Below are 25815 nucleotides of genomic sequence, written 5' to 3'. Positions count from 1 at the left end.
CCAGTCTCAAAAACACAGGATCACCACTGTCTCTTAAAAAATTCCCATGGTGGCTTGGAGAAAAAAAAAAAACAACAAAACTTGCCCAAGTCATGTGCACGATTACAAAATAAACACCAGAAATATGCCACTCGGCAGACCAGACAGTAAGCACACGATGCCTGGCGACATATTCAAGAACAACAATATACTGCTTTGACTTTAAAAAGGTATAGACACAAGTGTAATACTGGACGGGTAACTTCTCTTTACATTTCTTAATATATAAACGTCTCCGTATGGAAGTGTGTGTGTGTCTGTCTGGCCCAGAAGTGAGATGTGGAGTCGGGGTAAGGGCTCCACCTCTGAGGATACGTAAGCGAGGCCAGCACATCGGCAAAGCAAAACCTCAGAAGAAAGACAGTCGCTTAGCCGCTAATACACAAGCGATGCGAGCACATCGGCAAAACGAATCCTCCTAGGACAGAGACGCCCAGAGTAGTTCCTTTCAATTACCTGACATCTCTATATTTCATTTTTTTTTTCTGATGATTTCAATAGTTTCTAGGACCCCGGGCTTTTTACAGCACGGCCTTACACTGCTAGTATTTTTATAAGCGTCCAGCTATATGTCGTCACTTTTGATTGCATGACAGATGCCATCTTGCCAACCCTTTGTGTAGTCCCCCTAACAACTGGACAGAATTTACTATCAGCTACAACTGAACCACTCTTACAATCTGGGGACTCATTGTACACCACACAGGCAGCTGAAAACAAACAATACAAAAGACACAGATGTCCATTCCAATAAAACAACACAACGTAATATCATACACTTGATCGTGTTTTGTCAGTTGCCTTAACATTACAGCTGATGCCACTTGGCGTTGTGTTTTAAAATTTTTTTATGACTTCATCAGTGTGCATATCATGCTCCAGTCCTTTTTTGACTTTTCCTATATTGCAGCACTTGAAATGCCCATGTTGTAGCACCTCTGAAATTCTATGATTGATGTTTATTTTATTAATTTATTTTTAAACGAAAACACTTGAAATTGAACATTGGTGCCCATGTGTGAATCGCTCTCTATCTCCTCCGGCTGCACTTGCATATCCTTTTAACCTTAACGAATCCCCTCCTGCTGCTGTTATCGACATTACTGAATGTTGTTTCCCAGATGTGAACATCTGTTCATCTTCAAGAGACAACTTTAAAATAGTTGAAAAAATGTGACACTTACAATCAGTCACATTGCTTCCTTATGCTTGACAGAGAAATAAACCTGAAAACTTTCAGCACTCTAGTTATTTCGGTTTGTTACGGCCTACTCTAGATGTTTTTGTTAAACTCGGCTTGTTTTCTTTCATTTTGTGCAGATGACTTAAGTGAGTCCTGCCCTAATTATCCACCTATTGAGTTGCCCAGTATTATTAAAGGTCATAAAAAGAATCTTGTTTGGGTTTTCATCATCAAGTTATTCCACGTGAAGCCTGAAAACCATGAGGACTGATTGAGGGGGCTGGGTGGTCTTGTAGCCTGGAACCCCTGCAAATTTTTTTTTTTTTTTTATTTCTTCAGCCGTCTGGAGTTTATTTTTTTTTTGTTTGTTTTTTCTGTCCTCCCTGGCCATCGGACCTTACTTTTATTCTTAAATAAAATATTCTAAATTATTATTTATTATATATTTAGTCCTTTTTCTCTTTCTCCATCCTGTAAAGCACTTTGAGCTACATCATTTGTATGAAAATGTGCTATAGAAATAAATGTTTTTGTTCTTGTTTAGGGTAGAGATAGAGTGTGACAGGAGAAGGATTTAGGTATGGAGAGTTAGGGTTGGATGGCCTGGCTTTGGGTTTTTGTTTCTTATTGCTTGTTAAAGAAATGTAATTGCATGTGATAAATGTGGATAGTGTGTATCTAGCTGTGTAAGCTCTGTTTAGCTAGACAGCCAAGTTAGTGTTGTCCTCCTACCTTGTTTCTGTTTTGTGTGTAATTTTCTCCATATTTTATGAGTTTTTTTCTTTTTGACAATAAATGGAGTCTTTTTTTAGTTAGCTGGTTTTGCTTTTTTTTTCTGTGTTTTGTCTCCCTCTGTCTCACTTGTGTACGGCCTATTTATGTACCCCTAGGCCTTTTGGTAGGCCGTAACACAGTTAGATAAAAAAAACCGGACTATAAACTCACTTGAAATGGCCTCACAATGTTTTTCACACACCATGGAATACTATGTACATAGTGAGCATGAATTTGAAGTGAGGAAGGGATAACGTGAAGTGACACATAAGGGCTGGAAGGACTGAGATGTGAGTGAAGAGCACAGAGGTTGACGGCGGCTCACTCACAAAGGTTTCACAGACTTGGTAGACCCAACAATGAATGCAAATGTGAGAGTAAATGGTGGACTTTCTTTGTGAAAATAGAAGGATCGATGCAATGTCCATGAGAAAAAATATGATTCGAGAACATCTTTATTGATATGCCGGTGCATGTGTTGAATTCATACACACACATAATTGCATTTAATCAATCACATACAAGATCTGATGGTAGATGTGTGCACACACAAAGAAAACTGGCTGTTCTTTTTTAGCATACAATGCCAGGTCTGCTGTGTCTGTGAAAACATTGCCAGTGCGCTGCATTCACTCATGGATTGCTCCATTCACAATGTGCTATCTCGCATGTTCTCCTTTCCTCATGTAAAATTGATGTTGGTTGTGCACTTTGTATACTGATAGCTTTGCTGCTATATCAGAACATTTGGCACACTTTGTGCATAACTGCATCATGTGTTATAAGTAAGGGCAGGCCTTCACATTAATCAAAAATTGTTCAGGATAGAATGTTGATGCTCCTTCACTCAGTGAAAGTCAAACAAACTCGATAAGTGTGGAATCAAATTTTCTATAGCTAATGAGAGAAGTATCAAATATATATGAGAGACGTTTCTGCACTTTTTTTAACTCTATTTATTAAGAATTTCAAAAACAAATTACAAGCACTTTTCAACATAGTTACCTTCATTTGCGATACAATTCTCCCGGCATCATACCAACTTTGTAATGCCCAACTACTACTCATTCCGACTTCGCTGTTTCTAACAAAAATATAAAAGTGCAGAAACGTTTTGAAAGTCCCTCGTATTTTACATACTATTCCCAATTTGGAGAAAGATCACACTCGACTTCACTGATGTGAAAAATGAGCCTTTCACTGGCAATGTTGGAAAAGTCACTGCTGACAATATTTTCATATCATTTTGCATGGCAAATAAGCTACTTGCCCAAAAGACAAAAAGATGGTTAAGACAGACGCTAATAAAGTGCGGAGAACACACACAGAGCAAAATCAAAGTGAATACAGTGAACCCATTTCTAGTGCGTGAACCAGTTAGACTGCAAAAAAAATGATAGCGGACTGGTGATGAGGACAGCCTGCCGTTTATCCACATAATCCATAAAAAAAGTCATGCTGACTTTTTATAAACTGTTTATTGTATATGTTTATGCTCCAGCTGTTGTTTTTCATTTTATGATTAAATATTTAAGTAGTTTTTCACCAAGTTGAAAAGGCACTTTTGCCACAGCATCACTTCGAGTCGTTTTCGCTCTTGGAATGAAGCAGTACAAAATTGTTGAATGCACACACAATATAATAAAAAAGTAAACTGTTTGAAGTGACACCAAGAAAACCAGTTTCTACTTCATTTATCATTTTATTTGCCCAGCTGATTGAGATGTGTTGGTTTTCCTTTTCACTTATAAATGCTGAAGCAGTTTTCTGCCCTGTGGCTGAAGAACCCTGAAGTTTTTTGTTTTTTTTTCTGAAAACGTATGCTGACATTTAAAGTGAAAATATATGCAAACAATATGCAAAGAAGCAACTTACTTTAACATTTGCTCAATCTGAATTAGGCTATCTGTGGCTTTTGAGGGTAGGGCAGTAGAGATGCGTTATCACGATGCTGAGCTGATGGGCCATTAGTGAGAACAAAAGGATTTGGACACTTAGCATGGCCAGATACTGAACAGCACTGAAAAACTGTGAGGCGGTGCTAATGTTATAAATGATCCAACATCTCCACCCATACAAATGTTGACTGCATCCACATACTAAAGGACACAATTATTACTCAAAAAGGCAGATATATTTATTTATTAACATGCACTTCAGCAAGTATACAAAGTCATTTCTAACCTTTTAACTACAGTTATTAAAATTCTAACACTGATCCAAGCTCAAACACATTTGCACTTGAAAAATAATATTGCACTTTTAATCCTCAAGCACTCATCATTCACAAGACATTATTTTTTTAATCTTTTATAGCTTAATCATGGTGACTGTTTGCATTTGCACACCTTTATTGAAATGCACATTTCAACCCAAAGGAAATATTAGTAATAAAGTTTTGTCCTTCCTCCTGTTGCTTGCAAAAAACATTTTAACTAAAAATTATAGAACTGTTTTGTAAGGAAAATTTTTCTACACTGTACTGATAAAAATGTAATAAATGTTCAAACACTCGCTAGCACATCAGTAGTCACTATTCGTCCTCATTGTCATTGTCTTGTCCAGAACCTTCAGAACGCTCCCCTTCCAAACGATCTGGGGAAGAAAGGCACAAACAAGAATAAGGAAATGCAAACCAAGGAAGAAGTGACAGATGAGCAGAGACCATTCATTCTATTGAGCTCGGATGGGTAGCTAATAGTTATGTTGTCCCAATTAGTTACACAGACATATTATAAAAGTGGTCATGTTTTCCATTCCAACTGCAATACATTAAGAAAAACTTGTTATATGACCACATTTAGCATGCCAGTAGGATTTGTGTCTTAACGCTCCAAAAATAAGACTTGTCTGAAATACGTTATTTTAATAACATCTTGTTGATATAACTGTGGTGTAGCGGGTCCACAGCTCAGATCGAAGGCTACTTTCTAAATAAATAATTGCAGCCCTCGCGGCTTAAAGAGGGGGCGTGTCAGTGTGGCCGGAGCGGTTCCCAGTTAATTCATGATACGGTCCCTGCTTAAGTGCACAGGTGAGGAGTCGTCCGCATCCGTAATTGTTGCCGGGAGCTGCTAATTGCCACACCTGATCCACATCCCCGTGATAATTAATAGAAGCGCGAGGCAGATGGGGGGAGGAAAGCAAGAGTAAGAAAGAACGGAGGTTAATGGAGAAGAAGGCAGCAGGAAGGAGAAAGCCGGTGCGGGAGAGTGAGAGCGTGAGCAAGAACAGGCTCTATTAAGGCGGAAGGCAGCTGGTAGGAGAGCCCTAGAGGAGTGTTTGGCCAACTCTCAGAGGGGCAGATTGAAGCGGTCGCTCCAGCTGAGCAATTTTGAGGACCTAGAGTGACCGGCAGAGAGGTCGACTGGCCATTGAAGGAAGCGGGAGTCGTGGAGACTTTGGGCATGTTGAGCCCCAGTGTGAGTACCCTGGCCGCTGGGGAAGGAACCCAAGTCTTGGTCCGGCTGGAGCCCAACACAGCCGAGGATCATAGGGCTACCAGACCAGAAATGAAGGAGCTGCATTTGCTGGTAGGGCAACTCCCCTGTTGCGGGGCCTGAATGGGAGAAGCAGGGGAGCCGCCAGTAGAACGCCGCACCTGGCTTTAGTTTTAAAGAAAGACTGCCTCCAGCCGTTATTTTAACCCTAGTTTTTAAAAAAAATTTTTATCTAGTGTGTTTTTAACCTCCACGGATTCACCTGTTTTTATGGATTATTTATTTAATGACTTATTTGAGAGACACAGTACTTATTTATTTGGACACTTTGTTTTTGATTTTGCTGTTTTTAATAAAAGCTCGTCGCACTTTTTTCACCATCCCCTTGCTTTGTTGTGTCTCACTGTCCAGCTCATCGGTGAGATTACCGGCGGTGTCGGGTTCAAGAGCTCCCAGAAGCTGGATAGGAGCATGGAGCAGAACCCGCATCGTCACAATAACTTGTATTTGTGTTACAGATATGGGGTTAGTTTGTGACTGTAAGCAACACTTTCTTGAATCCAATGTGATTATGTTTGTGGGGAAGTAATAACTCTTAATTTGAAAATTGATGTCCATTCCTACAACATTTTTCAGAGGCTTACTCAGATTACAAGGAAAACATGGATGGGCATTGCACTCTTCAAGTCATTCCCCACATTTTTTGACTGCATTAATGTTGATTAGCTTTCTTTTTGATGACCCATCAGAAATGAAGACAGGCCATTGTTGATGCACATCACATAGAGAATGAGCAAACAGTATGATCTACCTGACTTTAGACATATGGGAATAAGTGCTAGAACTAGACATAGTTGGTAGAAGTACCTCAGACATGGCTGGCTACCATTCAGTAGACATGGCCTACTTAGACACCCTAACTGGAATGTGTTATTTGTAGGAGTACTCTGCCACTTTCCATCTACAGGATCATTACTACATTCATGAGCCATTTCATGAAGTCCATACCCAGATGCATTTAGGCTACTGTAGAAACTAAAGACGACCTAGTGTATGTGCTGTGAGATACACTACCGGTCAAAAGTTTCAGAACACCTCAGTTTTTCCAATTTTCCTTGAAATATAGTCTGTTGAAATGCAATGAATGACCTACAATAGCAAAAAGGTAAGCAGTAAACTGCCAGAGGTTAAAATTTAAAGTTTAAGTTAGCAAAAACTGAAAAAAATCATAATATTTCAAATGGTCCTTCTTCAGGGAACAACTGAAAGGTTACAACCTACAGATGTTCTGCAACAATTAAAGTAAATTAAGGCTTACAAGTTGAAGCAAACAATTTGCACAGGTGTACCAACTTCTGCTGATTGCGTAAAAACCCTCTATCTTAAAGCAGAGTTGGAACACACTGTGTTACTACACCCTCTGATTCTAGTGATAACGGCAAGAGACAGAGCCTTATAACCCTTAGAAAATGTAGGCTTTTCATTTAGAGAAATTGTCAAGTGTCAGTGAGTATGGTGTCCTACACAGTCCAAAGGCAAATGGAAACTGGAAGAAACTCTGATAGGAGAAGATCTGGCAGACCCAAAGTCCCAAACCAATCAGAAAGCAGGTTTCTGAGGGTCACCAGCTACCGTGAAAGGTACCTCACAGCACAACAGCTTCAAGCACAGCTTAACAATGATCAGAGTAACAAGCAAGTCTCAATTTCTATTGTGAAGAGGAGACTTTGTGCTGCAGGTTTCACATGGCGAGTGGCAGGGAAAAAACCATTAGACTACTGCAGACTGGAAGAAAGTCTTAATGGGTCAATGAATCAAAATATGAAATCTTCTGTTCATCACGGTGGGTGTTTGTACGCTGTCAAGTAAGTGACAGGATGGTTCCTCAGTGTGTGACACCAAGTGTCAGACATGGAGGAGGAAGTGTAATGGTCTGGGGCTTTTTGCTGAAGGCAGAGTTAGTGACTTGCACAGCGTGACTAGCATTCTGAATCAAAAGGGTTATCACAGTTTGGCTGTTATATCAGCAAAAAGGAGATACTTTGACGAATCAAAAATTTGAATACAATTTTGTACACTTATTGACTGCTTGACTTATTTTTGTATTTGACATTGTTTATTTGTTCTATCGCTTGATTCCATGAAATATTAAGTCATTAAACTGCATGTATTTCCACAGAAACTGTTCTAAAACTTTTTACCAGTAGTGTGCGCATTGTTGAACCCACATAGACACACACACACTCTTAATCTAAAATGGCTGTCTGGTCACAGATACTAAAATGTCAACTTTTAGTAAACTGGAATGCTACTCTACACTTTTGTGAAAACACATAATTACTTACCTGCCCTGATATGATTTAAGGAAGCTAGCATTCGCAGCATAAAGGATGCGGGAACTGTAATAGTATTTCTAGTTTCTTCCAGCATGAGTTCATTACGGGTTATTACCTAGAGAGAGCAAAGTAAAGATTTTTTGAACAAGAGATCATAATACATCCTGTTTCTGTAATAATCTGTGTTGGTTTAAAAGATGTAATCCAAAGACCAGTCCAAACCAATCATACCGAGCCTTCTGACATATTAGGAGACCACATTTGGTTTGTTCGAGACCATATATTTATTGCCCTAATTAGAGTAAACAAAAATGTTATTTCTTCTCACTTTGCCAAATTGATTACTTTGGTGACGGATGGAGGACAGACCAGAAAACACTCATAAATATGAGAAAAATTTTAAAAATAAATAAATAAAAAGCTCTCAGAGCCCAATGTATCATTCAATTTCCTTTATCACCTCTAAAAATGCTTCTGTTTCAGCTAAGGAACAGAAGCAGATAAGCATCTAAAATGTTTTTGTTACTTTGTGAACAATGTAGTGTCAAAATGTCTCTGAATGTAGTGAGTTCTGAAATATTGCTTCTTTAATTCAATTTCAATTCCAGCACATGTAAAATGCATTTATCACTTATGCATTTATCCACTCTTTTTAATACGAATGTTTCATGTCTGACTGCTGATTATATTTTAGAAATGAGTACATCTGACCATTTAGAAAACAGTAACGAGGAACAATATAAAACTTTCAAGTTGCCATGTTTTTTTTTTTAAATGCTATTTTTACTCAGCATAAAATATAGGATTTAAAAATGTTTATACAGTACAATTAGTCTACCTATTGGCAAATTTCCCCCTGGGTACAAATAAAAGTTCTATCTATGTAAACTCTCCAACATTAACTTATTTAGTTATTATTGCTTTGTGCCCTTCCCCACTACAGCCAATCATCTATAGGGGAGGAGCGAAAGCTTTAGATTTAGCAAAAATTTGGATCTCCAGTTTTCGACAGATCTCGACAGTTTGGGGTACCCTGATACTGAAAACATCGATATCTCAATGGTGGGTTGTGTGTCTGTCTGTCTGTGTCACAGTTTTTTGAAGACAGTCTCAAGCTAAAACGACTGGACAGAAAAATACCAAACTCGAAACTTAAACTTGTTATGAGATGATGATGTGCTGATTACTTTTTGAGCCAAATCACACAACAGAAAGAGGCACTCTAGAGGAACCAACAAATACCGTAATTCTGCAATTAATTCTGAATTCTTCCCGTCAATTGCTATTGTAATGACCTATTTTATGATCAGAAAGATCAGCATCTGAGCTGTAAATAATTACTGAAATATTATAGAATAGTTCGGCTAACTTGGCTCCTAGGGTGCAAAACCTACTGATGCTCACATCCGAATTTTTATTATTTATCACACATTAATCATTCAATTATTGATTTTTGAATAATTATATAGTCCTGTATTGTTATTGTCCCTTTTGTATTCTTCTTAAAGTCACAGTCACTGGAGCTGAGCAACTAAGTATTTTTCTACATACTGTACTTGTGTGTGTAATTTGTATGCAACAAATAAAATTTGATTTGATTTGACTAAAAGTGTTTTTTTTATGCATTATATATCTTTTGCTCGAATATCAGAAAAATGAAGACACACTTCTACCATTTTAACGTGATCCATGCTTCTTATGCACATCTTTTCTGTTACTTGTTAGGAGACATCTTTGGTTCCCTTAGTCTTTCCTTCAACTTTGCTTTGCCAATGGCACAACATCAAGCTACACTCAAAAATATGATGTACAAGGAAAGTTTTAATACAAGTTTCAACATATAAGAAGTAAAATGAGAACTATTTTTAACAAAAATATTCTGTTTTTAGTCAACATTTGTTGGTTTGCACCATGTGCATTAAATATGTGTCCTCTACCCCAGAAACCAAACTGTTACCTCCTCAGCAAGTCTTCGGTTGAAAGAAGGAGATTCTTCAAGAGGAGACCATATTTTAATGTCATAGTCTATTCCAGAGGAGGCAAGAACTAGAAATAAAAGAAAATAATTGTTTGGTTTACAGCATATTACTTTATAATCAAATATTTCATGTGATATATCAATAATTAAATTATAAACTTATGATTCATAGCACGTGAACAAGCTCAGACAATTTAGAAACTGTATGGTATCATACCGATTTGAGCAATGGGTGCCAGACCCAGAATTCTGGGTTCAAATCTCACTTGGTCATTGCTTGTGTGCAGTTTAGAGATTCCCCCATTGTCTCTGTAAATTCCAGTTTTCTTCCACATCCAAAAGACAGTGAGTGAGTCTGGGTGTTTATGTGTGCCAGGATTTCCTATGACACTGCCTTGAAACTGGTGCTGCCACAACCCCAATATAGATATAAAATTTATCAAAAATAATGGAAAAAGCAAAACCTTTTCTTTTTCTATCATTAATGAAATAAACTTCATACAAATAGGGGAATAAATAATGTTAACAGTGTAATCATATCCACTAGTACCTCAACAATTGTATTTTTTCATTGGTTCTGGAGGTATTCATGGAGGAGGATGGTGAATAAACTAATCATCTGAGTCCATTGTATGAACCTTTTTTACTCCCATGTACTTTATTTTTCAGTGCCTCAAATAAACTCATCACTACACATTTTAATTCCCCTTTTTCTAACCATTTCTTCTCTGTTTCATATTTACATGCTGCTGCTGCTTTTTCAGCTTCTATTAACCTTATTATCTCAACATCTAAATTCTGGATTCAGACTCCAAACTTTTGGTTTCTTTGCTGGTCCTACCTTATTGTCTTTAACTAGACAATCCTTTAAATAAGACCACTTGTCCCAGTTAAAACTACCCTGAAGTGGCCAACGTTTTCCCGTTTCACTGTTTTTTTCCATGAGTTCATTCCACTTTTTCCATGTGTTTATTCACATTACTACCAAAATCAGGCAACATATAAAATGCCAGAGAATCCGGGAAACTGCAATGCTGAGCATCCAGCTGTATCACCCATTTTACTAAGCTTGTTTTTTTTAGCAATAAACTGCTGCTCAGAATATCAATTTTCAAGTAATCACTTTTGGATAAAACATGTTTCAATGACTGGCAGTCAATACCCTAGTACAAAGCCTTTTAGCAACAATGAGAGGGGAAAGATGGACATTTTAGTAAAGAGGTTTTCTATGTATTTTGTATTGTGTATTTAATTTCTTTGCCAAAAATCATCTCAGAACCAGGTCAGAGATTAACAGTCTTCTGACACCAAACTTTCTTATATAGTATAAATTTATTACAACACAGACATACAGTGTGTTGCAAAAGTTTTCAGAGACTTGAACAATTCTGTAATATCACTCTCACCAGCAAGATACTGCTCAGCATTCTTCTCCCTCTACAGTATTTCATGTCCTCACCCAATGAGGCTGGCTGCAAACTCAGGACCTCTGAGTCATTTGGAGCTTATCAAACTGCTCTAATTCCCCTTGGGGACAAATAAAGTATACTCAATCAATCAATCAATCAATCAATATCTGTGTATCTAAATAAGAACTCATTTGGCACAATTGAGTAAGTGGGATTCTGATTTTCCAGCTACAACTGACAGAGTATCATATCACATAACTGCTGGCTCTCATTATTTCAGCCTCATTACCCACTCCCTACAATTAATGAATAATACATTCTATACTGAATTTTTTTTCTGATATATAAAGTTCAAACCACTGAAATTCAACATTTTTCCCCTTTAATGTGATATTTTTTGAATTAACGAAAAAAATATATTAAGAAGAAAAAAAGTGTGTATGTAAGTATTTGATCCCTGTGTTGTGGACACTTATGAAAAACACTGTCTTAAAGAGGATATGACAGTCTCACAATTGGCCTCCACCTGTGTGAATGATTAAAATGCCTACATTTCTGAATAAAAACTCTCACAGGGGTCATTATTCAGGGTGCGAAAGTGAGGAACAGTTGTAAAATGAGCAAGGAAAAGGGTACAACACCTTATTCAAGGGTCTGGATGTTTAGATGAGGACAGATGGTTCAAATATAAATAAGAAGGAGAAATGTCAAATGCTACACAGAAAAGACTGTCCCTCAAAACTCTGCTCAAAAGAGAAGAAGACTTGAAAGAAAACAGAGAAATAAATAATAGCAGAATTCAGTAGCTGAGACTGGAGTAAATGTACACCAGTCATTGATCTCAAGAGTTCTGAATAACACTGGACAATATGGAACAATGGAACAAAACAAGTTATTACTGAAAAAAGAACATTTGACCAAAAATCTACCATAAGTTGGATGCAAAGTGATATCAAACAGACTGCAAGGACTTCGGCTACAGATTCTGTACAGAAAGGTTAAAAGGCTTTTGACTTTGATGTGCAACCTTCACTTATGGTGGGGATTTTAGAAAATATAGCAGAATGATACTGTATGTGTTCTTTAAATATGTGCTCTCTAGTTGCCTGATGAGAAAAGAGAGTAAATCAAGTGCCTCTGTTGATTCCTTCATTATCCATACACTGCTTTCACCTTTTTTCCGCAACTGTAAATAACAGTTTTGAAACATTGCTAATTATAAATTATGGGAAACTAGTTTCAGACTGTTTTTCTTTGTAATATTATATTAAAAAATGTAGCAAACCTCCACAAGCCAAAAATAAACACATCTTGGCCTGTTAATAAAAGGATCTCATTTGTAAAGACTGCATGACTTGACTTGGCTGCCTGCCTTAAAAGCTTTTGCTTCCTTCACATTAACTATAAAACAAAACAACTCTTAAATCCAGCATATTCTGAATTTTCAGTTAGGTTCAGTTCTTACATATGCTTTAAGAGATGCACATTTAGTTTGGGTTACTAAGAAAAGGTACAGAGTGATCTGGCATGTTACATACTGTAGTTTGTCACAATTACGATGACGTAGCAGAGTTTGGATCGTCAATTGATTTCAGTTAAACTGAGAAGAATTTCTAATAACAATTTTACTCTACATTTTAATAAGCTTCAATGTCTTATTTTACCTTAGTAAATCCAACAAAAGAATGGAGTACAAGGTGAGACACAAAAATAAGCTGACTGGGCTTGGGGCTTTCCTGGAAACCGTCTGGAGGTCGGTCGGACGTGAATCATAGAACTATATCCCCTCCTAGATGCTCTCTCAAACTGCCGACTGGCTAGGTACAGTATATCCTGTGAATAGCCCAGTCAGTATTTGCACAACAATCACTATACGAGTTGCCGCTATAATGTCGGGTGAAAAAAAAATTGAACAGCGAATCAACATCAAATTTCTCGCGAAATTGAACAAAACGGTCACAGAAACTTATGAAATAATAAAAACAGTGTACGGTGATAACAGCTTGTCTCACACACAAGTTTTTGAGTGGCACAAACGTTTCAAGGAAGGACAAGAAAATTTGGAAGATGTTCAATGCCCAGGTTGCCCACACTTGTCTCAGATGAATGAAAACATCAAAACGATGAATCAGATTGTTCGAAATGATCATACTGCTTTTTCTGTAAAACAGTTTTTGACTGAGGAAACATTCCTGTCCTCGATCATCCTCCCTATTCACCAGATTTAGCTTCCCGTTATTTTTACTTGTTCCTGAAAATCAAAAGTGGCCTGAAGGGAACACATTTTTCTGCAATGGTGAAGACAGAAACGGCAAGCCTGTTGAAGTGCCTCAAGCAAGAAGATTTCCAGCACTGTTTCAATCAATGGAAGATATGTATGGAGCGGTGTAGAGATTGGGAGGGGGAGAATATAGAAGGTGACAATGTTTAGAATGCTGTAATTCATCAATAAATATATATAGTTTTTTTACCAATCTGGTTATTTTTGTGTCTCATCTCGTATATATAGAATATTTTGTGCTGTATGCATTTCTTAATAAATAGTGAGTGGCACCCAACAAACCCTATCCAGGGTTGGCTCCTGCTTCATGCAAATTGGCTGTCAAGAAGATGGGCAGAGAAATAATGAAAGCATCAGTAAAATATTAATTAATTTTTGCAATGTGACATACTGACTAAACTTCATTTTGGAGTGGTTTGACGTGGCTTAACTGAGACATCTTTCAGAATCAGAATCAGAATATCTTTATTGTCATTGTAACAAATACAACAAAATTAGGTGCAGTCCCTGCTGTGTAAAAAAATAATAAATATAATTACAAAAGGATAAGAAAGGATAAGAAGAAATAAGGTAGAACACAAACATTCAACAGAAGACCTTAATTGCACATGAACACTATTGCACAAGATGTCATCTATTGCACTGCTGCATTGGAGGTGATGAAGTGGCATTCAGTGCCCTAATAGCAACAGGGTAGAAACTGTTATTCAGTCTATTTGTCTTTGTTTTGATGCTCCTATATCTTTTGCCTGATGGCAACAAGCGGGGTGATGTTGCTTATTTAGAATAAGAACTGTGAATCCTTCCTATAAACAAGTCATTATATCATCATGTCAATATGCCACACTGCACAGAGATGATTATTACTGATGTTTTATCAGTGTTGTGAAGACCAAAAGAAGCCTTTGTTAAGGTCTTGTGATATAAGAGTAAATGAGTAATAGATGCATTTTTGAAGTACCTAAATTAAATTGTTAACCAAAAAGTTATCTCTGTAATTTAAGTTAACTAATCTGGGATTTTCAAGCCCACATTCAGTCTAAGTAAATGTATGATAATTGTATGAACAAGGAAAACAAACTTTAAACATTCTAAGATAACATATACAAATACAATTAATAACAATCAAAAGGAATTAAATAACCTACTGGGATCAAAGGGGTGTGGCTGGAGGCAGTTCACAACATGATTGTCTGCTTCAAGCAGCATTACATGCTCTGCTGTGTGCCGATCCCAAATAAATATGTGTCCACAGTCTGACCCACTCATAACAAAGTTATTACCCCAAAAACTGGATTCTTTAATCTAAACAAATAAAACAGAAAGAAAACATAACATAATGTTGAGAACACTCTATTTGTTATGATAGGCAATAATTTGGAAAAATAACATACACATAGACAGCTCATTGTGGCATCCTCTGTAATGTCTATGGCAAAAAAAAAACAGTGAGAACATTTTTTCCATGCTTCACAATATCACCCTTGTTCTACTCTTAATTATTAACAGTGCAAGCAGATGAATGAGGAGAAGACAAAGTCCATTCAGTAGCTGCTCACGTAATGTACTGGGTTAAATATCTATGCACAGGCATAAAGCAAAAACAAGTACAAAGAACTGCAAGATCTTTTATGTGTACCATCTATTTTGCTTTATTGAACCAATAAGGGAAGGGAAGATGAGAGAGATGCATTCAGTTCTGAAAATAACATATAATAATGACATAACATATAGTGTTTTAAAGGGAGGGCAGAAGGATTTTTCAAAAACAAGCTTTATTCTTTCTAATACTTCTGACTGGTAACTTAATCCATATATTTTCAACAGTATTATTATTGCTTTATATTTAAAAGATGTCTTTGTCCTAGGTGACTTGCACAATGAAAATACAGAATAATTGATTTTCTTTACAATTGGGGAAAGAGTAATTTGCTCAGGGGCATGTAGTGAGCTGGAGGCAGGAACTGAGTGTGCAACCTTGTGGTTTAATGTTCAGTGTCCCAGCAACTAACCATACTGCTTTTGATGCAGTTCTGGAAGATAAGCCTTAATTTATGTATCTAATTTACAAACCAAAAAAATATACATATCGTGCTACATCTACTCTCTTCCATCACAAAAATGCTTTAGCTCATGTAGCCTGCGGCCGGGGCCCCTTCTGCAGAGCTTCATGGGAGTTAGAGTTTAGTGCAGCTCTGTTGCACCCGGAAGTGCTGCCGGAAATGAGGCATCAATGACCTGGAGCACTTCAGGGGGCCTTATACAAGGAGTCAGCAGCCAGAGTCAGGAGGAGGAAGACTAAGTTTGACCCGAGGAGTGGAAGAGAAGGAGAAGAGAGAGTGAAACCTATTGTGTTTGTACTGTGTTTGTGCTAGGACTGTGATTTAAGGGTGGGAAATGGGGGGAAGTCGTTTCCCACGTGGTAAAAAGAAAATAAAAACCAACATGTGTGCCTTGAACTTGTGTCCCAACACTTGTCTGTGTCAGGTTCAGCTGGCGGTGCCAGCCTGGGTGGTCCGCACCCAAAAGTAGGCAATGATGCTATGGAGCTCTTATTAAAGCTTTCCGCTTAGATTTACCATTCATGAGCCGCATCAAATTATGAAGTTTGTAGTCTTTGACATTACCAGAAAAATAAAAGAACTAGTATTTCACTAGTAGAATACTAAGCCAACGAAACATTTGGCTTAAATTTAAACTATTTCTATCATTTTGTGACTATCTGCATATATCAAACCAATGATATCTCTGATATCATTTTAAATTTCAGTTTAGGTAACGTAACAGAAATATAAAAAAAAGTATTTTGAAAAGTACTTTATTTTCTTTAAAGGAGTTGGAAAATATAAAGGTGGTCTTCAGAACATGCACAGATCTCAGTCTAACTTTCTTTTTACAAGATTTACCATTATATTAGTATTAAGTACTCTGTAATATTGTCAAATATTGCTTTATTTTTTATGTGTCCCACTGACTGCCACATCTCTCCTATGAATTACAACTCTGACTTTTCTGTGGAGGTAATATTGCTCTAAGCAGTTCTTAACAATTTGCTCCACAGACTGCTAATTACTAATTTACCAAATCTGTACTTTATCTGTATTTCACTATGCACTTTGATCTGTACAATAAAATTTCCTAGACTTTATTTAGGACAAAAATTTAACTATATGCTTTTCCATTTATTTGCCATGTATTTTAAAAGGCATGCATGTCAAACAAGTCCACAGTCTCATTTTATATATTTTATGACTGTACCATTGTTCTAGAGTTGCGATGTCCTTTGTACACCATCTTCACAGACGGCCTCCTTATGTTTTGTGTCTCACTTTCTTCCATCTCTCTCCTCTCTTTTCTCCGTCTGAAAAGCTCTTGAATTCGTGCTGCGGCTGATCGTCTGTGAAAAACAAGGAAAATCATATTAGTTCCAACTATATTAAGAGTTTTACTCTGATGGCTTGTTTACTTTAGTCTAAATATAATTTTACAATCAAAATAATAGTGTTATATCATTCCTGCTATTTTAGGTAAATTTAAATTAAAATTAAACATTAGTAAGAAAACATTTCCTCGCATTTGCATAGCAATGAAGACAAAAAACTCTAATTCATTCTTCACATTAGTGCAACTACTGCTGCATTTTACAAGGTTACCAGAAAACAGTGTATCTTCACTTGTCAAGGAATGGTATGGTAACGATACAGTAAAACATGAATTGTTCATTTTTCAAAATACTGTGCATACAACTGTTAAATACTACATTTTATTCTGTATCACTCTGTTATGTTGATGGTGGCAGTGACAATAGGTTGAGAACAGCAGATTTGGCTTTCTTTTCTACATCAGACGTCTCTGACTCTTCCTAGAGAACTGTCTGGTGTTACCAGGTCTGGTGAAAAGTCAACATATTTTCCAGCTGTCCTAGGTCCCTGTCCATTCGGTTTAGGCTGCTATATCTCCTGTAGCAGGGATTCAAATGATATTTGCCTGAGATGTGCAAATAACAACAGTTTGTTCTTCTTTGTCTTGAATAGTAGCTACTCACTAGCATGGTCCCCCTGGTTCACTGGGATACTCACCCCTATTAAATACAGTGAAGCCTGTATCTAAGTGGCCACTTTTACACAAGATCATGTTTTTTTGGCCTCTATCCACAAATTGAAAAACATACTACAACTGAAAATCTAAGGACTTGACTCCCATTTCTCCTCACCCTTCTGGCACAACACCCACAGTACAGCAGTCATGGTCATGATCCACTGGCCATTATTAAAATCCACTCAACATTTACTTTTGAACAAAACTTCAGGGTTCAATTGCAAGAAAAAACTAAAAAATGTGTTCTAAGATTCAACTAAGTCACAACAACAGACAAAAACCAATCTGCATAAACTAGCAATGCACAAACAGTTGTACTTCCTCTTCTCAATACTGAAAAGTTTTTTTTTTAATTTTATTTATTAATTTTATTGTAATCACTCCATACAAATTGATCAATTTATAACAAAAAGAAAAAAAAATTGAAGACAACTCAAACCCCACCCCTGAGAAGGAGAGCTTAGCCAAAGGAGAATTGCTTAGGACTTTTTAATAAGGCAACAATAAACAAAAGAAAGGAAGAAATATATATAGGTAAATAAAAAATGGAGAAGGAACATAAATGTGGTAATAGTTATTTCTCTTATTCTAAAATAATATTGATTAGATCCTGCCAGGTTTTGAAAAAATTCTGTACAGATCCCCTAATTGAGAATTTGATTTTTTCCAATTTCAAATAATATAAAACATCGGTTTCCCACTGACTTATTAGAGGACAGTTAGGATTCTTCCAATTTAACAAAATAAGTCTGCGTGCCAATGCAATCACCGTTTGCTTGTCCTTCTCCACTTCAAGTCTGTCTGGAAGAACACCGAACACAGCTGTTAATGGGTTAGGAGGGATTGTGACCCCAAGGCTGTCTGAAAGGCACTTAAAATTTTTGGTCCAAAATGATGTTAGTTTGGTGCAGGCCCAAAACATGTGACCCAGTGAGGCAGGAGCTTGGTTGCAGCATTCGCAGGTTGGATCTTGCCCTGGAAACATTTTGGACAGTTTTAAGCGAGACAGATGAGCTTGATATATAATTTTTAGTTGAATAATTCTATGGTTTGCGCATATGGAGCTTGAGTGAATTCTCTGCAGTATTTTTTCCAGCATGGTGGAGGGTATGAGGTGAGGAAAATCGGGCAGTTTCTGTTTAACAAAAGTTCTAATTTGAAGATAGTGAAAGAAATGTGTATCTGGGAGATTGAATTTGGAACGTAATTGTTCAAAAGATGCAAATATGTTGTCTATATATAGATCTGTGAGCATTTTAATCCCAAAACTTTTCCAGGTATTAAAAACTTGGTATGTTTGCGAGGGTTGAAAGAGGTGGTTCTCTTGCAGAGGTGCCGCGGATAAAAGATTTTCCATCTTAAAATGCTTTCTAAGTTGGTTCCATATTCTGAGTGAGTACAGCACAATTGGGTTATTAGTATATTTGTGATAACTTGCATTTATTGGAGAGCAGAGCAGGGAGTATAAAGAAGTACTACAGGATTTTACTTCTATTGTGAGCCAAGCCAGTGTATGTTTGTTTTTTGTGTCCAGGTTTTTATGGCTTGTATGTTTGCTGCCCAGTAATAAAACTGAAAATTAGGTAAAGCCATGCCACCTTCTGTCTGAGGTCTTTGTAGGGTCACTCTTCGGATACGTGGGTGTTTTGAGTTCCAAATGAATCATGTTATTGTTGAATCTAATTTCTTAAAAAATGATTTATTGATGTATATTGGAATGTTTTGAAATAAAAAAAGAAGTTTAGGAAGGATATTCATCTTAACAACGTTAATTCTTCCGGCTAGAGTGAGATGAAGGGTTTACCATCTATGCAAGTCTTGCTTAATTTTTTCCATACAGACGGCAAAATTTTCTTGATAAAGAGCTTTATGTTTACTTGTGATATTTACCCCTAGGTATTTAAACTGATCTGCTATGGTAAAAGGTAGGGTGTCCAATCTAATATTATATGCTGAAAACATTGTTTAAACATTCACTGCTCAGGTTGGACAAAGCATTTGAACCCTTCTATTTGGTAATTTATAAACCCTCATTTAGTAGTAACAACTTCCACCAAACACTTCCTGTAGCTGCTGATCAGACTTACACAACGGCTATGGGGAACTTCAGACCTTTTCTACTAATATAATTCTGTGATTCCTTGCATGAACAGCTCTTTTAACGTCATGCCACAGCCTCCATGTGGGGTTAGGTCTGGACTCTGACTTGGCAAATCCAAAACTCATATTTTCTTGTGTATAAGCTGTTTAATTGAGGTTTACTCCTGTCTTTCAGGCCATTACCTTGTAGCATTAGGCATCTTCTATAAAGTTTCAGATGATGGACTGCTACACTGATATTTTTGAGTAAAAAATCTTCTTACAAAGAGCTCCAAACCACTTTCTCCATTAGGATGAAGTTTTTGTGTTGTTCGGTAATGTTTTTCTTTTTCCTGCATACATACTGTAGTGTTGTTCATTTCTGCTATAGAGTCCACCTTTTTCTCATCCTTTATCAAAAAAGCATTGTGGAACACACAGGTGGTCTTTTGAAAACTTGGGATGCACAGCTATGTTTCATTTGGAGAGTCGCAGCTTGCTCCATGGTGTACTTCCATTAACACTGTTCTTGTTCAGTGCTTTCCTTATAGAGGACACATGAACAGAGAATTTACCATATTCAGAATATTTCTGCAGGTCCTTTGCTGTTACCCTAAAGCTCTTTTCACCTTCTTCAGCACTACATACTATAATTCTTGTCATTATCTTTGCAGAATGCCTCATTCTTGGGAAGAATATAAACAGTACTGAGCACCAACATCCTAATAAATGCATTTGTTGGCTTTTCCAGTGCAATTCTTCTTCTAAGGGGTTCTCAACCTGTGGGCCATGGGGGTAATATAGATGGGCTGTGTAATTACCTCAAACCCTATTACAATCAAAAATTGAAACAAATAAAATTTTAACATACAGACCATGTTTAAAATGATATACTGTACAACACTGGCATTTTATGTTCAATCATTTAGAAAATGTCAAATGTGACTAATAGGAACCTTCAGTATTCATGGTTTTGCTGCCAAACAGCACATTTGATCTGTTTGCACCTGATACGTGCAAATTAAAAAAAAAAAAAAAATTCAAAAATATGTTAAAAGTATATACCATATGCTTTTACTGTTCATCCTTAATTTAATCAAGTGTCTTCAGTTTTTGTAATTTTCCTGCCGCACTTGTGCCAGACAAGATATGTGTCGGATAAATTTGTAGACATAAAATGCACCTTTACAGTTTTACTTTATTATTAATAAAAATGCTTTGCCACTATCAGCATCTACCTCATTAGTAGAAAATCTCTAAATCTTAGACATGGTATGTCATACTAGTCAAATACATACTGCTCAAAAAAATTAAAGGAACACTTTTTAATCAGAGTACAGCATCAAGTCAATGAAACTTCTGGGATATTGATCTGGTCAGTTAAGCAACAGAGGGGGTTGTTAATCAGTTTCAGCTGCTTTGGTGTTAAGGAAATTAACAACAGGTGCACTAGGGGGGCAACAATGAGATGACCCCCAAAACAGGAATGGTTTAACAGGTGGAGGCCACTGACATTTTTCAGTCCTCATCTTTTCTGACTGTTTTTTCACTAGTTTTCCATTTGGCTATGGTCAGTATCACTGCTGGTAGCATGAGGTGATACCTGGACCCTACAGATGTAGCAAAGGTAGTCCAACTTCTCCAGGATAGCACATCAATATGTGCCATTGTCAGAAGGTTTGCTGTGTCTCCCAGCACAGTCTCAAGGGCATGGAGGAGATTCCAGGAGACTGACTGTTATTCTAGGAGAGCTGGACAGGGCCGTAGAAGGTCCTTAACCCATCAGCGGGCCCAGTATCTGCTCCTCTAGGCAAGAAGCAACAGGATGAGCACTGCCAGAGCCCTACAAAATGACCTCCAACAGGAAACCGGTGTGAATGTCTCTGACCAATCAATTAGAAACAGACTTTATGAGGGTGGCCTGAGGGCCCGACGTCCTCTAGTTGGCCCTGTGCACATTGCCCAGCACCATGGAGCTTGATTGGCATTTGCCATATAATTTCAGAATTGGCATGTCCACCACTGACGCCCTGTGCTTTTCACAGATGAGAGCAGGTTCACCCTGAGCACATATGAAAAACGTGAAAGGGTGTGGAGAAGCCATGGAGAACGTTATGCTGCCTGTAACATCGTTCAGCATGACCGGTTTGGTGGTGGGTCAGCGATGGTCTGGGGAGACATATCCATGGAGGGACACACTGACCTCTACAGGCTAGACAACGGCACCTTGACTGCCATTAGGTATCGGGAAGAAATCCTTGGACTCATTGTCAGACCCTATGCTAGTGCAGTGGGTCCTGGGTTCCTCCTGATGCAAGACAATGCCCGGCTTCATGTAGTAAGAGTATGCAGGCAGTTCCTAGAATATGAAGGAATTGATACCATTGACTGGCCCCCATGTTCACCTGACCTAAATCCAATAGAACACTTCTGGGACATTATGTTTTGGTCCATTCGATGCTGCCAGGTTGTACCTCAGACTGTCCAGGAGCTCAGTGATGTCCTGGTCCAGATCTGGGAGGAGATCCCTCTGGACACTATCTCATTAGGAACATGTCCCGATGTTGTCAGGCATGCATACAAGCACGTGGGGGACATACAAACTACTGAGTATGATTTTCAGTTGCTGCAATGCCGCATCATTTTTTCACTTTGATTTTTGGGGTGTCTTTGAATTCAACCCTCTGTAGGTTGATATTTTCATTTCCATCAAATGATGTGGCATCCTTTCATTCCTAACACATTACTCAATCCGTATCAGCATAGTTATCCAGCATGATTTTTTTCCCCATTGAGATCTGAAGTGTTTTCAAAGTGTTCTTTTATTTTTTTTGAGCAGTTTATTTCTTAAAACCAGTCTATTAATCAAAGTCTAATTCACATTGACAAGTTAAATCGTAAAATGAGCCATCTTGTCAGTATACAATATATTGTAGATTTCTAGAATTTCTGACAGGGATGCTGGCACAGATTTTTATTCTTTTGCAGTATTTTTATATATCAGTATATCAAGCACAATTTCCTTTAAGAGTTTTTTGTTCATCATGAAAAAAGATGAATTCCAGATGCTAATTAAATAAAAGAGTTTACAACAATGCAAAGTAACACATTGACACTGTCATTTATAGCTGGCCTTCAAATGCTGACGACCCATTTATACCTTAATTTTCAAATAATGATCATACTTATACTAAAGAGATTGAATTTATCCTATTATCCAAAATTTTACAAAAGAATTTCAGTTAAAATACAATAATTGCAAGGAAAACCGAAAGAAAAGACACAGAGAAACAAAAATGCTAATTCAAAATAAAGTTCATTCGCCATCACAAATTAGCAAACCATTAAGAGACTCTTTTTAATAAAATCCTGAAACCATTATGACAAACAAGCACCATGGTATACTGTACATGTAGGCCAATTTAGCCTAACATTCTTCAATGATACAGTCCAACACCAATGTTTGCTCTAATTACTAGAATCACCACATTTTTGAAATGAAAAAATTGATTAACTCTATAAAGTTACTAAACTAAAGTCTGCACATATCCAGTACATACTGTACTTTCCAAAGGGCAATACCTACCTTCATAGAATCTTAAATGGATTCATTCTACAAATTACATGTTGTTGTCAGTTTTCAGCTCTTTAACATGCCACATACCATTAGTCTGTCCTGTGTTTCACATGTCAGAAAGACAGTTAATTTAAAGCAACAAAATCATGTCAAAATGCATGAGCACATTTTTGCCAACTCCTATGTTGACAAACCTTTAGGCTGCATGAAAGCATTATTAGTTAATTTACCTTATGTCAGTTTATTAGTGGATGCATGCCAAATAAAGTAATTTTTTTGTTTTTATTTTCAAAACAGCTGCCTTGCTGCATTCCTGCATTCCATTGGTCACTAAAGTAAACTGTGCATAATCAAAATTACAGATGATACTAACACTGAAACCATCTATTTTGTGGGTTTATAAGTCTGATTTGAACATTGGTGATATGCACACTAATGCTGTCACTTTTGAGACTATATTAATATCATGCAAGTGTCACACAGGAAATGTGTTCACTCTATATTCTCAAAATGCATTTTATGTGTGAAAATGTAATTCAAGAACTTCAGTTTAACAAAAAAAAACAACATTATGTGATTATTTCACTCTTTTAACCAAGTAGTAAAACATTCAGTGTTAGTTAAAACTTTCAAAAAAAGAAGGCTTACTCGTATTACCTTATCATTCTATCACCTACTGCTGAACCTCTGAAATTAAATCTACGAGAGGAAAAGCAACAGAAAAATATCTTACAAAGAACAATGTTGATAAATTTAAAATGCTATACTCTACTGAAGAATCGGTTTATCATGCTTACATCTCAGAACTGCCCAGAGTTTCCATAGCACTTTACTGACACCCACCCAAACAGTTGATATATTAGGCATTAAATTCAGTCAAACATTCAATAACCCAACATTTTTTAAGATGATTTTTAAGAGTACTTTTCAACTTTACCAATAACCAATTACTCCTAAGCTGAAATCTTCAAAACAACGCTGGGAATAAAACCTGTAAGTGCTTTAACCAGCTCTCTGAAATACCAATGAGCACTTGAGGTAATCTGTCCTTCTTTTTTGCCAACCCAAGGCATACTAAATAGTAATACTCTATGTATAGATTTTTAATTCTTTGCTATCAACTAATTCTAAACCTTAAAGGAGAATGAGCAAGCTAAATGAACAAAATAAACAAAATAAAACACCCATACATATCACATTATGATATACAAAATACTTAACAGTTTTAAGGAAGACACACTATATGGACAAAAATATCGGGACACACCCCTTAATTATTGAATTCAGATGTTTCAATCAGACCCATTGCCACAGGAGTATAAAATCAAACACCTAGCTATGCAATCTCCATTTACAAACTTTTGTGAAACAAAATGGGTCGTTCTGAAGAGCTCAGTGACTTCAAGTGTGGTACTGTGATAAGATACCACCTTTGCAGTAAGATGGTTTGGTTCGTGAAATTTCATCCCTGACTAATGTTCCACGGTCATCTGTAAGTGGTATTATTGGAAAGTGGAAGCATTTAGGAACAACTCAGCAATGAAGAGGAAGACCATGTAAAGTCACAGAGCAGGGTGAACGACTGCCAAGGTGAATGGTGTGTTAAAGTCACCAATGCTCCGCTGATTCCATAGCTGAAGAGTTCTAAACTTCCACTAGTATTAACTGTGCAGTGGAAGCTTCATGGAATAGGTTTCCATGGCCGAGCAGCTGCGTGCAAGCCTCACATCACCAAGTCCAATGTCAAGCATCGGATGGAGTGGTGTAAAGCACACCACCACTGGACCGTGGAGCAGTGGAAATGTGTTCTATGGAGTGATAAATCACACTTTTCTGTTTGGTAGTCAGATGGGCAAGTTTGGGTTTGGTGGATACCGAGACAGCATTACCTGCCTGACTGCATTGTGCCAACAATGAAGTTTGGTGGAGGAGGGATAATGGTGTGGGGCTGTTTTTCAGGGTTTGGGCTAGGCCCCTTACTTCTACTGAAGGGTGATCTTAATGCTTCAGCACACCAAGAAATTTCAAACAACACTACGCTTCCAACTTTGTGCAAAGAGTTTGGGGAAGGCCCTTTTCTATTTTAGCACAACTGTTCCCCAGTGCACAAAGCAAGGTCAATAAAGACATGGATGGATGAGTTTGGTATGGAAGAACTTGACTGGCCCATACAGAGCCCTGACATCAACCCCATCGAACACTTTTGGGATGAACTGGAACGGAGATTGCGAGCCAGGCCTTTTCGTCCTACATCAGTGCCTGACCTCATAAATGTTCTACAGAATGAATGGGCACATATTCCAAAAGAAACACTCCAAAATCTTGTGGAAAGCCTTACAAGAAGAGTGGAAGCTGTTATAGCTGCAGGGTGTGGGGGCCAACTCCATATTAAAGTCTATGTATTTGAATGCAACGTTATTAAAGTCCTTGTTGGTGTAATGGTCAGGCATCCCAATACTTGTCCATACAGTGCATCTAGAACAAGTACAGAATAAAAACTGATACAGTTAAAAAAATGTATCGAGCCATGCTGTAGAACAGTTTTAAATGTGTCTTTGTTCCAAATATTCCAAATTTACAGACTCTAAGCAATTCAAATTTAGAAACCACTAAAAACTTAA

The 25815-nt window shown here is 37.2% G+C and overlaps 1 protein-coding gene across 3 annotated transcripts in view; it reads right to left on the bottom strand.

Annotated features, from left to right (window-relative positions):
- Positions 1-4122: 4122 nt before the first annotated feature.
- The window catches only part of dcaf6 (ddb1 and cul4 associated factor 6), a 235989-nt gene continuing 214296 nt past the window's right edge, over positions 4123-25815 (bottom strand). For 2 of the 3 annotated variants that reach the window (XM_028799737.2, XM_051926115.1), the window contains exons 14-19: positions 23852-23893; positions 16699-16837; positions 14589-14745; positions 9730-9818; positions 7782-7887; positions 4123-4591 (exon numbers count right to left, since the gene is read on the bottom strand). In XM_028799737.2, coding sequence (XP_028655570.1) covers positions 4530-4591; positions 7782-7887; positions 9730-9818; positions 14589-14745; positions 16699-16837; positions 23852-23893 — 595 coding nt within the window. In that variant the 3' untranslated portion in view covers positions 4123-4529. The remainder of the gene's footprint in view (positions 4592-7781; positions 7888-9729; positions 9819-14588; positions 14746-16698; positions 16838-23851; positions 23894-25815) is intronic. The other variant, XM_051926116.1, reaches the window with a different exon arrangement.

The sequence above is a fragment of the Erpetoichthys calabaricus genome, chromosome 4, assembly GCF_900747795.2.
Source record: "Erpetoichthys calabaricus chromosome 4, fErpCal1.3, whole genome shotgun sequence".
Classification (NCBI taxonomy): domain Eukaryota; kingdom Metazoa; phylum Chordata; class Cladistia; order Polypteriformes; family Polypteridae; genus Erpetoichthys; species Erpetoichthys calabaricus.
This window is presented reverse-complemented; position numbering and strand designations above follow the sequence as displayed.